The 15,861-nt window shown below is 35.9% G+C and overlaps 1 protein-coding gene across 1 annotated transcript; it reads left to right on the forward strand.

Moving 5' to 3' along the window:
* Positions 1 to 12,824: 12,824 nt before the first annotated feature.
* LOC137756494 (protein eva-1 homolog A-like) lies at positions 12,825 to 13,253 on the forward strand. The gene has a single exon (XM_068532731.1). The coding sequence runs from the start codon at positions 12,825 to 12,827 to the stop codon at positions 13,251 to 13,253; it is 429 nt and encodes a 142-aa protein (XP_068388832.1).
* The last annotated feature ends 2,608 nt before the right edge of the window (positions 13,254 to 15,861 follow it).

Raw genomic sequence — 15,861 nt, forward strand, 5'->3', positions numbered from 1 at the left:
TAGATACTGAAAATCTAAAATAATACACTGCAGACTCTATATTCAGAGCAGTAAAAAGAATTTGAGCTGGTAGGAGCTTGGAGAAAATTAGAATCTTTAAAACCCTTGGCAAACAAAAATTGTATTGCACTTCTTCAAGTACAAAAATCACAAGAGTTTCTTTCATGCCTTTCAGAGGAGAGAAAACCTAAGACTAGGCATTATTTGATATTGGCCAAGAACCTGGGAGGTCCTATGGTTTTGCTTCCTGGGGAAGATAAGCCAAGATGCTGGCTTCTCTCTAAGCCAAAAGACAATTCTGGACCTGGTGTTGTGTTGAAGCCTGGCAGTATGATGTGACAGAAAAAAAAAATCAAGATTACTCTTTCCATCCAGGAATAATGTGCATTTGTTGCTGTTGCCCAGCATCTATTTTCTGTCCTACCAACATCCTGAATTTCCTATTAGGAAATTATTAACATCGACTATAGTCTAATGGGACAATACTATTCACTAGCCAAGGAGTGGGCATGCTAGCCAAGTCAGGCCAATCCAGTAGATATTCTTTCCATGATCATTTGTATCTCAAGTAAAGTGACAAAGAGGATAACAGTATCCAGATTCATTTACCCCAGTGGTGGTACCCTGAATAGACTGTTTTGACTGCAAGACCATCCTTTTAGTTCTGTTTCCTTGCGACCTCAAAATATTTTGCATGTTAAAAAAAAAAAAACACTCTCAAGTCTGCATTGCAGAAATACCTATTCTTGTTCTCCTATGCATTCTACCTCTTTTTTTCTTCCCAACTCTCAAATTATTTGTTTGTTTGAATCATAACCAACAGAGTGCTTAGCTCCTGATGCTCTACAAAGAGTCTTGAGACAGTGTCAAAAGAGAGAAAACTGTACATTGTTTGCAGATACAGCTACTTTTGGTGAACCTTGTTTCCCAGGAGTGAAGAAACAGCTGCAAGTTTCCTACATATGTGGTAAGAAAAACAGGGTATCTCTATCACTTAATAAATTACTGTGAGAAAGCTACAATATTATAAATTATATTTTACAATTACAATAATAGCTAAAATCTGTATAGCACTTTTCAGTTTAAAATTTTTTTGACACCCATGTTTCTCACTTGATCATTACAATAATCCTGTGAGGTAGGTATGTATTATTCCCATTCTATAGAAAAGCAAACAGAAGTTCGGAAAGAAGAAGTAACATGTTCAAGTTTATACAGTTATTAAGTGACTTTGGTTCCATACCTGTGAGATATTCAGGAGAAAATTATAAGTAAGCAGGTATATATATGCGTATGGATCTGAAGGTAAGGCCAGTAGTGAAGGTATTAGGAGATGTATCTTTTGGGGATGCTTAGGTACAAGCGGTAGAGGTCAACGTAAGCTGATTGAGCAGAAAAAGAGTTTATTAAAAGGGCAGTGGATGTCTCAAAGCAGTTATTGAGAAGGATGTATAACCTGTCTCAGCTATACACCAAAGAAAAATGCCCCAAACTGTACTTTGGAACTTTCTGGTGAGAAAAATGCTTATTCCACTAAACAGCTGCTGCCACCAAAGAGAGGAAACTTATGTCTCTAGCTTCCAAGTCAATCTGGCATAGACACATCTGATTGGGGGAGCCTAGGTCATGTTACAAATCCCTAGTTGTAAGGGAGATTGGAAAAGTCAGTATCTAGAATTTTCATCTCCTGTGATAGGAGGTAGATTTTTCTCTGCACAAAAACCCATAATGTGAGTTAATACTGCAGTCATAGAAAGGGGTTAAGGCTTTGAGTAGCCAAAGCGGTTAACATAGCTATCACTCATATATCTTAAAATATGCTTACATTCTCCTTAAAAGGTTAATGATATTTATCCTACTCATATTTATAGAACGGGGAACTCTCCAAACAATAAGGTGACCTAGCATGATAACTGTTGTGTATAGTTTGAAGAGAAGAGGGGCTAGAACAAAGTCCAAAGGAATATTAGCCTTAAGATACTTGCAGAGAAAAAGAGATTTCAAAGGGGACTAAGAAGAGATAAGTAAAGTATGAAGAAGATGAGAAGAATGTGATGTGAACGCATAAAGGGAGAAGACTGATGGAAAGGAAGAAGTAATCAACTGTGCCTATAATGTTAAGAGGGACAGTGAGATGAAAACTTAGAGATAGCTCTAAGGGGATGTGAGATCACAGAGAAATTTTTATTTTTGATTTAAAATATGTCAACACTTTTCTAAACTGAGAGGAAGGAGCCATTCCATACATTAAAACAATGGCCTCATCTTCTTTGGTTTTTGGCAAATCCTTATTTTGAAATTGCTTCAGTCCAAAGTCTTCAGTACTTTCCAGTTCAAGAGTCCTTAGTACTTCGTGTACACTCCTTACTTCTGTGCTTTGAAATTTCATTAGTTCATTTATTTCTTCCTCTGTTCTGTGACAATGCCTAGACCATTACCTGATTCAATACTTAGAATCTATTCCATGGAAATAAATAGGTATGATAATGCTGTCACTTTAAAATTCAGGTTTAACACTAACTTAGTCTCTCACAATATATTATTTTTTTAATGAATGTCCGCCAAATATCAACTTTCTATCCATCCCCACTATAAGAACAGTAACTGCAATTCCCATGCCAAATTTTCTACTCCTTGATGTTTTGCATTTCAGTGCCTATAAAGCTGCTGCAACAAATGGACCATAGCTCACTGGACCCGTTTACACTGTCTGATTATATATATGGTAAGTATCAGAAGACATTCTGCATAGTAGGACTGCCTACAAGTGAATGATTAGAAATGGAATAGCTAAATAGTTTTATTTAATACTAAATTTTCTTTTCTTTATCCTTTCCCCCCTTAAAAAACTTGGATCCAAACTGATCTCTTGCAGAATGCCTTCCTATAAAATATCTCTTCCATTCTGACACAGTCATGGGAACTTAATCTAATCTAGAGAGCCTTAAGTGCAAAAATAAAGCCTCATAAAAATGGAATTTAATATTTGAAATGGTACTTTGTTGTCTAACTCTATTGGAAATCTTGCCTAGAATGTCTGACGGTGGAAAGCTTCTTCCATACAGTAGATCCCTTCCATACAAACAATCTCTGGGACTCAGATGTTATATCATAATTAGATATTTAAATTATAGAGTTAAATTATAGAGTTAATATATAATAGCAGAGTCTAAGGTGATTAGTCCAAACTTCATTAATATTTGACTCATTCTCAAATGGCAAACTTCCTCCAAAAAGTTTTCTTTTATTTCATTTTTTGCAGATTTTTGTAGGTATAATTTACATACCATAAAATTCACCCATATTAAGCATACAATTAGTGATTTTTAGTATATGCACAGAGTTGTGTAACCATTACCACGGTCACATTTTAGAACATTTTATCACCCCTGAAAGAAATCCTTTACCCAGTAGCAGCTTATATTGGATTCCCAAGAGACCTATTGGCTCAAAAATTGTTAAGAATACTGATATATTATCAGTCCAATGCAGTTTTCAAATGATGTCAAATGCTATAGACCTTTTTGGTGAAAGTATATGTAGAAAGGTGAATTTTCGAGCAGGTCCCTTATAGATGCTCCTAGATGACTCTGCCACTCCAACATACCCAAAGCTGGCCAACAAACTGGGGAGACAGAATAGGTTACCATTCCCTTGAGACACATTTCCCGTAGGGTTGACTCACTTCCTATATGGTCGTCAGGAAAAGAAGTATCCCTGCTCCATCTTATACAAATTACTCTCACAAACATGCATGCATCTTCATTCCTTGAGATCTCTGGCACATGGATGACAATTTTCTTTTCTGTAGTAATGAGTGAAGTGTTCTGTTTGTGACTATTAGATCAATATTATTAATTGTGTTGAGTTTTCACATCCCTCCTTTACTCCTGTAAGTTTTTGATTATGGATGTTGAGGCTATGTTATCACTTGCCTAAGATATTACATCATCCTGGTGTATTGACCTTTTATTTGTAGGTAGTGACCTTTTAAGTCTTCAGTAAGTTTTATTACCCTAACGTCTATTGTGTTTGATGTTAATATAGTTGCACCAACATTTTGTGGTTTGCATTTTCCTGTTATAGCTTTAAAGTTCCTATTGCTTTCTACATTTCAGGATTGGCGTATTTTCATTTTATTCTGATTTTCAAATTTATTTGCATAGAGTTGAGCAAAGTAGACTCACATAGAACTTTTAAACTTTTAATTTTGAAATAACTTCAAACATATAGAAAACTTTTAAGAATAGTACAGAGAACTCACCTAGGTTCTCCATGTAAAAATATTTTTTGTACATCATGCAGGGACTTCCCTGACAGTCCAGTGGTTAAGACTCTGGGCTTCCACTGCAGGGGGCATGAGTTCAATCCCTGGTCAGGGGACTAAGATCCCACATGCTGTGTGGCCAAAAAAAATTTTTTTATCACATATGCTTTCTTATTATATCACCTAACCATCTATCTCTGGGTATATGTCCATAATACTATTTTTCTGAACACATTGAGGATATGTTGTAGATTTGATGCCCCAGTATTCTAAAGTAGTTCAGTGTATACCTTTAAAACTACAAGCATCTCTCATTCATAAGCATGGAGCAAAAACCATAACCATTGTATATCCATACAATCCATACAAAGACATACATACAAACCATTGTATGTCCATAAAACCCTTGAAATCTGGGAATTAACACTGACAAAAACCACCATTAAATCCAGATACCCTTTTCAAAAATTTCCAGTTGTTTCAATAATGCTCTTTATAACTATATTTTTTTCTGATCTAGGATTCAATACATGATCATATGTTGCATTTGCACTTCATGTTTTTAGTTTCAATGTAGTCTCTTACAATCTGTAACAGTTCCTTGGTCTTTTCTCTCATGACCTTGACATTTTTGAAGAGGCATAGACCCACTGTTTTGTAGAATGTCCATAAGTTCAGATTTGTCTAGTGTTTCCTCATGATTAGATTCATGTTATGCACTTTTGGCAGAAATACCATAGAAGTGACGTATTTGTCCCATTACTGATCATGTTATCTTTGAAAACTTGGTTAAGGTCATGGGTCCCAGTTTTCTTTACTGTAAATAAATTTTCCCTTTGTAAGTAGTACATATCTTGTAGGGAGATGCTTTATATGAATGTCTTGTTCCTCAACAAACTTTCACTCACTATCAGTGATTTTTCCCTGAAAGAATTATTATTTTGGTTGCAAAATAGTGATTTTTCCAATTCTCATTTCTTCTACATTTATTTGTTGCAATTCATTTTTAAAAAGAGGTTTCCTTTCTCCTCATTTATTAAGATACTTTCATTGGTTTTTACATGCAGTGTCTAGATGTGGATTTCTTTTTATTCACCCTGATTGGTATTCATTGGAATTACTGAACCTGTGGATTTCATCAGTTCTAGAAAATATAAGCCTTTATAACTTCATATATTACCTCTGCTCAGTTTTCCTCTCCTCTCCTTCTAAGCCTCTGATTAACCATATAGTAAAGTTTCATACTCTATCCTTCATGTTTTTTATCTCTTGTATTTATTTTTTATCTCTATGCTGCATTCCAAATAATTTCTTCTGGTCTATCTTCCAGTGCTCTAAAGTCAGCTGTATCTGATCTGCCATTAAACCTATCAGATTAATTTTAATTAAAATTATTATATTTTTATTTACAGAATTCCTTGTGGTTCTTCTTCAAATCTACTGGGTCATTTTTATGGTTTTTGCTCTATATGCATATTTTCAATCTCTTATTTACATGAAATATATTAAACAATGTTATTTTATATAGTGTTCTTGATAATTCCTTATGCTCCAAATCACTATACTGCTTCTGGATCCTTCAGGAATTAGGAGTAGGTTGGAGTACGAGAGAGAAGTAAGGAGACAAAATGGTTTTAACTGAATAGTGCTGTTGTAATATGGTATTAGTGTCCTGTAGGTGGCAGGTGCCCTAATGTTGGTTGTTTCCCTTTGGGGATCCTTTTGGGACGTTCAATACTGCACTCCTTCTGGACATAATGATGCACTCTTTGTCTTACCTCTCATGAACCTACACAGCTTTTAAGTTTCATTAGGTCCCATTTGTTTATTTTTCTTTTTATTCTCATTACTGTAGGAGGTGGGTCAAAAAAGATCCTGCTGTGATTTATGTCAAAGAGTGTTCTGCCTATGTTTTCCTCTAAGAGTTTTATAGTGTCTGGCCTTACATTTAGTTCTTTAATCCATTTTGAGTTTATTTTTGTGTATGGTGTTAGGTAGTGTTCTAATTTCATTCTTTTACATGTAGCTGTCCAGTTTTCCCAGCACCACTGATGGAAGAGCCTGTCTTTTCTCCATTGTGTATCCTTGCCTCTTTTGTCATAGATTAGTTGACCATAGGTGCGTGGGTTTATCTCTGGGCTTTCTATCCTGTTCCATTGATCTATATTTCTGTTTTTGTGCCAGTACCATACTGTCTGGATTACTGTAGCTTTGTAGTATAGTCTGAAGTCAGGGAGCCTGATTCCTCCAGCTCCGTTTTTCTTTCTCAATATTGCTTTGGTTATTTGGGGTCTTTCGTGTTTCCATACAACTTGTAAAATTTTTTGTTCTAGTTCTGTGAAAAATGCCATTGGTAATTTGATAAGAATTGCATTGAATCTGTAGATTGCCTTGGGTAGTATAGTCATTTTCACAATATTGATTCTTCCAATCCAAGAACATGGTATATCTCTCCATCTGTTTATGTCCTAGTCACATTCTCTGATGTCCACTCTGGCCCAAGGGAAGCAATACACTTTATCTTTCAACCAAAACTTGGGCAGTGAAGGCTGCTCCTCACCAACTGTATCTCTGCTTTGTTATTTCAAACAACTCCAGCTAGCCTCTTGTTTCTGGACTTTTTAAAAAAGAGCCCGTTACCAAGTTCTGTGCCCTTCAAACTCCAGGGGATACAGATAAAGCTTGCTCCAAAATTCTCTTACATGTTTTACTTCAGTAGTAGTACAAGGTAGGACTGTAAACTTTTTAATCTCAGCACATCCAGCAGGGATGATGTGGGGTTGGAGGTGACACATCCATACTTTATGAGGGTAAAAATTTCCTCATGTGAAAAAGGATAGTGTATGAAAAGCACTTAACCAGGGAGGGGAAACAGCACTCCACACACTATCGATCATCTGATGGAAGATGCTTCAAAGAAATTTGTGCTACCAGCCTCTTTCCACAAGCACTCTCTCATTCTTTTATATAGCCTGGAGATGGATGATTACGAGCTAGAAGACACAAAACTGTTTCGGAGTCAGCCCTTTATAAGTCCTGCTCAGATGAATGGTCAACTACCTCTCTTTAATGTGGAGGTACTTGGACCTATTGTTCTCAACAGCAATTCTGTGGCAGGAAAATTCCTATTCTAGTATCTGTTTTTATAGTGTATTCTAATTTTTTGTGCTCAGTGGCAAAAAATTTAAGGTAAAGTTTTCATCACAATCACCTTCTAAGATAAGGCATAAGGCTACTTGAGGGAGCGGCTGTTGAAATGATTAGAGCTTTAGACTGAGAGATACATAAGTGGATTTAAAACAAATTTTGTTCTGTGTGGTGTGTAACACATAAAGCTGATGTGCTTTAGTCTGTGAACAGTGTCATGGCTAAGAAGCACAGTTCAATAGCTGAATATATTTTTAAAAGAGATAAAGTTCTTTACTTTCATTTCTTAAAATCTTGAAAGGGTATATGTAGACCATAGCAACGTTTCTTTAAAACTCCTTTTCAAGCTTCTGTAGGACTTTGTTAAAGATTAACTTTTCATAGCTTTTTTTGGAAACATATTTGTGTTTCTTTTACACATCTTACTGAGAATCTTTGGGGATGGGGTGGCAAGAAGGCTGAGTTTCATATGTCCATCTATTGAGGAGACTATGCTTTCTGAGGGCAAAGACTTCATTCATCTTTATTGTGTCACCAGCAGTAAAGTACCTAGCAATCAGAGGCGGGTAATAAATATTTGTTGAACATTTCATTGATCAAAGCAAGTCACATGGCCATGCTGGGTTCAATAGGGAAGGGATGTATAATGCTTCTATGGGAAGCAGCACTTCATGGTAAAAAACTGGAATATCTGGTGATGTTTTGTGCTGGTCTCAGACTATTGATAGTGATGTCATCAGCTAGAAATGTCTAGAAGCACTCACTTGGACCCGTAATACTCATAGTGAGCTCCTAAAGACATTTCCCCTTTCAGAGCCAATGTTGTGGCCGGACCAGCCCTTGTGGTTATTATGATTGCAAGACACACCTCAACAACAAACATCAGGGAACGTTGAAAAAAATCAAAGCAAGTTTTATTATTCATAGGTCCTGGAGGGTACACAGCATGCCTGGGGCCACACAGTGAGGCCCCAGGTAGAGAGTGAGAGAGAGGATATGGGGTTCTGCCTTTACTGGGATTGAAGGTAGGGTGCCTAGAGTTTCACAGGTTCACTCTTTATTGGTGAATTTAAAACATAAGAATAGGAATTAAAGTGCAGGAAGGGAAAAGCCAGAGCTTTCTAAACAAAAGGAAACTTGGGGTTGGGGGTGCCCTGACTCTTATCTAGTAGCTGGCAATGTATTTGTTTGCGATGGATGTCTTTGAACATAAGAAATCAAAAGCTAATAGTCAGGCACTTACACCACGGGTGAACAATAAAACCACCTAGCATGAGTTATCCTTCTGGTCACCAAATATTCAGTATGGACAATACAATTACCTATTATCTATCAAACAATAAATCACTCAGAAAGTCCCAATCACTGACTGTATTGAGCTCAAAGTTTGGGATCTCTAGGTGGTATGTGGTAGTCTCTACATTAAGTCCAGATATGACTCCTCTTGATCCAGAAACACCTGAACTAAAAGTGACCGGAGGTGGAAAGCATTGTTTGATTAGGCCTTTGTTCTGTTCCTTGGGAGTAATTCTCCCACTGTGTCCTTATCTATGAATCTTGGCATTTTCCTTTAGAAAAATCTTTCTTTTTCTTTTATTCTTTTTGGTAATATTTGAAATATGAGGCTGTAGTTAGGGGCTGAGAAGCTCTCTGGGAATACTTCTTATCCATGAAAGGGTTATTTTAAAATCCACAACCATCATATTTTCCATTAGTTAAGACTTATTTTTATTTTAGCAGTACATTTTCTAAAATTTCTTCAACTTTTTAGCCATTTTGTTTCAGTCAGATCCAGGTACCAATAGCTGTACCCACAATATTTTTTAATGTTAATTTTATTGGAGTATAGTTGATTTACAATCTTGTGTTAGTTTCAGGTATACAGCAAAGTGATTCAGTTATATGTATACATATATTCATTCTTTTTAGATTTTTGTCTCATATAGGTTATCCCAGAATATTGAGTAGAGTTCCATGTGCTATACAGTAGGTCCTTGTTGATTATCTATCTTATATATAGTAGTGTGTATATGTTTATCCCAAACTCCTAATTTATCCCTCCTCCACCCACATTTCCCCTTTGGTAACCATAAGTTTGTTTTCCATATCTGTAAGTCTATTTCCATTTTGTAAATAAGTTCATTTGTTTCATTTTTTAAAAAATTAGATTCCACATGTGATATCATGATATTTGTCTTTGTCTGACATTTCACTTAGTATGATAATCCCTAGGTCCATCCATGTTGCTGCAAATGGCATTATTTCATTCTTTTTTTTTTATGGCTGAGTAGTATTCCATTGTATATATATACCACATCATCTTTATCCATTCCTCTGGCATTGGACATTTAGGTTGCTTCTATGTCTTAGCTATTGTAAATAGTGCTGCAATGAACATTGGGGTGCATGTATCCTTTCAAATTATGGTTTTCCACAGATTATATGCCCAGGAGTGGGATTGCTAGATCATATGGTAGTTCTATTTTGAGTTTTTTAAGGAACCTCCATACTGTTCTCCATAGTGGCTGTACCAATTTACAGTCCCACCAATAGTGTAGGAGGGTTCCCTTTTCTCCACACCCTCTCCAGCATTTGTTTTTTGTAAACTTTGATGATGGTCATTCTGACCCCTGTGAGGTGATACTTCGTTGCAGTTTTAATTTGCATTTCTCTGATAGTTAGTGATGTTGAGCATCTTTTCATGTGCTTTTTGGCCATCTGTATGTCTTCTTTGGAGAAATGTCTATTTAGATCTTCTGCCCATTTTTTCATTGGGTTGTTTGTTTTTTGATACTGAGCTGCATGAGCTGTTTGTGTATTTTGGATATTAATCCCTTGTCGGTCACTTCATTTGCAAATATTTTCTCCCATTCTGTGTACCCACAATATTTTTAAAACATGTTCTCTCTCTACACTTAATTAAATTAAATCTTCCAGATTTCTGTAGGAGAACTACAACCTTAATTTCTTTTCCCTGCACCATTTTTTTATTTTATACACCATGAAAGGATTTAATAGGTACCAAATTATTTGATTCGGAGTTTAAAATTTCTCCTTCATTTATGAAAGACATTTTTTTCTGGACATAGAACTCATTGTTAAAAGTCTTTTTCTTCTAGCACTTTAAATATGTCATCCCACTGCCTTCTAGCCTCAATGGTTTATTGATGGGAAATCAGCTGTTAACATTATTGAGGATCCTATGTACATTATGAGTCACTTTTCTTTTGCAGGTTTCAAAATTCTTTTCATCTTAAACAACTTTCAACAGTTTTGTTATGATATGTCTAGGTATGACTCTCTGAGTTTTCTAACTTAGAGTTTGGTGAGTTTCTTGGATGTGTAGTGTTATGTTATTCATCAGATTTGGGGAGTTTTCTGTCATTATTTCTTCAACTACTCTTCCTGCCTATTCAACTCTCTCCTCTCTTTCTGGGACTCCTATTATGCATATGTTGGTATGTCTAATGGTGTCCCACAGGTCTCTGAGGCTATGTTAATTTATCTTCATTACTTTTTCTTTCTGTTTCTCAGGCTGCATAACTTCAAAGAACTAAAGGAAAGTATGAAAATGATGTCTCACCAAATAGAGAATTTCAATAAAGAGAAATCATAAAAATTCAACTTGATATAAATTCTGGAGCTGAAAAGTATAACTAAAATGAAAAGTTCACTAGAGAGCTCACAGCATATTTGAGATGGCAGAAGAAAGAATCAGCGAAATTAAAGATAGGCCAATTGAAATAGGAGGGACAGATTCTCTAAAGAAAGCAAGTTGAAATAGGAATGATAAAATAGGTATAGGTATGGATTAGTTCAGATTAAGGAAGATGAGGGAGTTTCTTTTTTGAGAGTGGGGATAGGGATGAATAGGTGGGGCACTGTAATGGTAGACACATAACATTATGCATTTATCAAAATCCATAGAACTGTACAACATAAAGAGTGAATCCTAATATAAACTGTAGATTTAGTTAATAATAATATATCACTATTGATTCATCAATTGTAACAAATGTATTACACAAATGAAAAATGTGACTGAGTTGGCCAAAAAGTTCGTTTGGGTTTTTCCATAACACGGTTAGATCCTATAGAATATAAAGTCATTAAAACAAATTTAGAAAAATACCTGAAAGATCTACATCAAAAAGTTAACAGTCAGCATTCCTAAGTGATGATATTGCCGGTGGTTTCTTCCATTTTCTGTATTTTCTAAGTTTTATCATAATATATCTCATGTTTATAATAAAAAAAAAGACAAAGATAAAAAGTTAATCCATCTCTCAGTGGGAAAGAAAGGCTATCTGGTCATTTCATGAAAAGATCATAATATTGTGAACATAATACTGCTCTAAAAAATAAAGTCCTTTTAAAAAAACAAAAGAAAAAAGATAATACTGCATATATAATGTTATCTGCTTTTTTCCAAGTAAACTCTCAGTAGCAGTTTCTCCTGTCATAATAAATAATTTTTAGATATCCAAAAAGACAACTAATTATAGGTAAAGGTCATAAAAAGATAAATTCTTCTTTCTGAATTGATAGCAAGGGGAGAAATATGTGTCTCTCTGGTGCACTGTGTTGCATTTAATATGGAACTGGTGTGAAATAAGCACCTTCTTTGAAGGTAGGAATAGGAAGTGTACCATTTTATTCTCTGTAATTTGAACTTTGACAAATGAAAAATGCGTATCCAACTACTATCTTTTGTTTGAGACATTAGGAAAAACCCCCACTAAACCATGCTTGGGCTCTACATTTATAAAGATTAAATAAACACGAAGGCCCAGTCCAATTCTTATTCAATGTCTTAGTCTGCTCAGGCTTCCATAAGAAAATACCATAGACTAGTTGGTTTAAACAACAGAAATTAATTTTCTCACAGATCTGGAGACTAGAAGTTTCAGATCAAGGTGCCAGCATGGTCGGTTTCTGGTGGGAACTCTCTTCCTATACTGTAGACATCTGCCTTCTCACTAGATGTCCTTAAATGGGAAAGAGAGAGAGGGACAGAGAGGGAGGGACAGAGAGAGAGAGAGACAGAGAGACAGAGACAGACAGAGAGAGAGAGAGATCCTTATGTTGTCTCTTGTTATAAGGGCACTAATCCCATCATGAGGGCCCTACCATCATGACCTTATCTAAACTTATTTTCCAAAGGTTTCATCTCCAAATACCATCACATTGAGGTTAGGGCTTCAAAACGTGAATTTGGGGGTAGCTACGCAATTTAATCTATAGCATTCAGGAATACAAAACCATCAAGAGACTAAAGAACCGGTTTGTCATTTGTCATTTATTCTTTGTTTGTTTCAGTATTTCTCATATCTGCCCCATTATAGAGTATTCTCAGAAGGATCTACCTTGGCTAAGCGATGAGATCAATAAATACTTGTCTCCTTGAACGATGCCCATGATCCTTATGGGTCACTGGTTTATTGTTTTCCTCACAGGCGTCCCTGAGAAAATGGGCCTGTATTTCCTGTGCGGTGTCTCCGGAGGTCTTATCTTTCTATTATGCATCTTTACTCCCAAAGTGACCTTTATCCAGGACTTGAAAGAAGTCTTCTGGTGTAAAAATTCCAAGTTGGGCAAGAGAAAGCTACAGGACCAAGAGGAAGAAGAAGAAGATAACCACAACGATGACAGTTCTTCTGGCTCCTCTTTCCATCATTTTACTCACACCTATCCAGCCTCAAATAGCCTGTTTTGCCCTGAACTGACTGCAGTTTTAGAGCGCGCAGCTAAGGAAAGAAACCGAGAAAGAGATGAAATCTGGATAGCCAAAGAACCTAGTCCCTACGCCATTTACAAAGTCAAATCTGCCACAAAATAAAATGACCCAGAATATGCTATTTACCTGAGTACCAAGTGTAAAGACAGATGATCGTGTGTTTTAAATACAGAAATGCCACAAAATACTGGGTAATAGGGATGGAAAAGTATTATTGTTAATATATCAGTTTTCAAAGGTCTGATTGAGACCATGAGCTTTCAGGTTACAGTAAGGCCCCATAAGCTATATGACCATACTAAATTTTTTAGAAAGGTCTACAAAAAGGAAAATAGAAATGAGGTCATTAGTGTGAAAGTTTGTTAATAAGCAGGGGAGTAAGCCCTGGAATTTTTGGTAGATAGGGAAAGAAATTACAACATATAAGCCTAGGATACTACCTATATCAATGAGTTCACCTGATGAAAAGATACTTTTAAGCATATATTTAGGATTTTATAAAGGCTCAGAGATGAGGTGGAACAAGCACTTGACAAGGAGTAGTAACAGGACACATGAACTTCAAGAGGTCACTCAATTTCTCCATTTTATGATCTATAAAATATACTTAAAATTGTGATTGTTTAGAAAATCAAATGGATTATTGTATGTAAAGGTGTTATATAAAATGTAATTTAGGGTGGCAGGAGTTACTATGTTCCAATTGTTGGCACTTTAGAATCTATCTATATTCAAAGGCAAATCAGCAAAAACACTAACCTTATGTGGTACAGTAGATTATTTATTTGTGGATTGTCAGGTGTTAAATACTGCCCATTAAATGTCCTTTTTAAATAATTCATTCATTTAACATCTCCAGATGCTGGGTATTGGGGATATAGAAATGAATAAGACAGCCCCTGCTCTCAAGGAGTTCACAAATTAGGGGAAACTGGCTCTTAAACAGAATATGGGGGAAGCATAAGGTGCTAATGTGCAAAGGGCTGAGGTCAGGGAAAAGGCAAAATAATAAAGAATATTAATAACTAAAACATACAGGGTAAAAAGAGGTGAGGCTACGATTGAATCTTGTAGGATGACTAAAAGTTTGCTAGGCACACTAGATGGTGGGAACATGGCATTCAAGGAAAAGGAAAAAGCATGTGAAAAGGCACAGAGGCAGGGGCAGGCATGGCACGTTGGGGGAACTGCAAATAATTATATATAAGATAACGTGTAGAATAGTGTGCAGTTTTTAAGGGCCACTCTGGGTTCAGTATGGAGATTCAATTAGGAACACGGACAAGAGTGAAGGCAGGAACATGTTAGAAAATATTTTTAAACCTTTTAGAAATGTTTAGCTAAAATATATATAAATACATTTTAACCTGTAAACTTGTATTGATATTGACAAATTGCCCACAAAATTTACTCCCATAAGATAGACACACACCAAAGAGTGTATGAATGCTCACTTCTCCACATCTTAACAATGCATACTAAAAATCTAAGGGAATCTACCCCAAATATGCTTCTCACCTTCCCTCCTATAAGCCTGAATTCTTTCTGTATCTTTATTTATTGTCTTTTTCACTCATGTCTGAAAGTGTGAAGCACAATTTCTTTTTAAGTCCAGCTCACAATAATTGCAAGAAGTGTGTTTATTTCTGCATGTTTTCTTTTTAAAAAATATTTCAGACATACAAGAGTGTAGATGATAATATAACAAATAACAATCTACTTACCACCAAGTTTTAGCTCTAAAGCATCACAACGATAGTTGAAGCCCCTGTGTATTCTTCCTTGATCTCATTGCCCTTTATTCCTCCAGTCCTTATTCCCCAGAGGTCATCATCACCTGGATTTGTAATTTATCATCGACACACAGATTTTTATTCTTTTGTTACATATTCATGGATTGCATAAAAATATCAGAGTGCTGTTCTGCCTTTTAAAAAACTTCATATAATTGGTAATATATTGTACATATCTTTGTGCAGGTTGCAGTGTTCACTTAATCTTATGTTTGGGGAATATGTCCACTTGGGTAATCATGATGCAAATTGTTATCAGTTGTGGCAGGATGATGTTCACTAGGAAGTCAAGACATTGGGATGTCAAGTAGCATTTACTACCTGTGTAGTGATTAGAAAGATGGTGAAGTCACTAGGCTTCTTATGTGTCTAGAGATGTGCTGTCAAATAGGGTAGCTATTTGGCCACATGTGGCCTTTTACATTTAAATGCAAATTGAATGAAATTGAAAAATCAGTTTCTCAGTTCCACTAGGCACATTTCAAGTGCTCAAAAGCCACATGTGACCAAGGGCTACCATATAGGACAGCACAAATAAGAAACCTCTCCATCATCACAGAAAGTTTCTATTATATACCAAATGGTGGGATTTCTATTATATCCCAACTTAACTCATTTGTTTCACTCCTACAAAAGACGGATGGGTCATGGAAAATGACAGCAGATCATCACAGATTTAATTCGGTGGCAATATCAATTGCAGCTGAGATTTCAGATGCGTTGTGAGCTCTGGAGCAAATCGACAACCCACAAAGTTTCTTTTCTCCGGTTCCCCACGATAAACAAAATCAGAATAAGTTTGCATTTACAAGGAGTATTAATTTTACTGTCCATCCCTCAGGGCAATGCCAGATCCCTTGTTCTTTGTTGTGAGTTGTGAGATATATATATATAATGTCTGCCATAAGGAGGGAGAT

The sequence above is a fragment of the Eschrichtius robustus genome, chromosome X, assembly GCF_028021215.1.
Source record: "Eschrichtius robustus isolate mEscRob2 chromosome X, mEscRob2.pri, whole genome shotgun sequence".
NCBI classification, from domain to species: Eukaryota; Metazoa; Chordata; class Mammalia; order Artiodactyla; family Eschrichtiidae; genus Eschrichtius; species Eschrichtius robustus.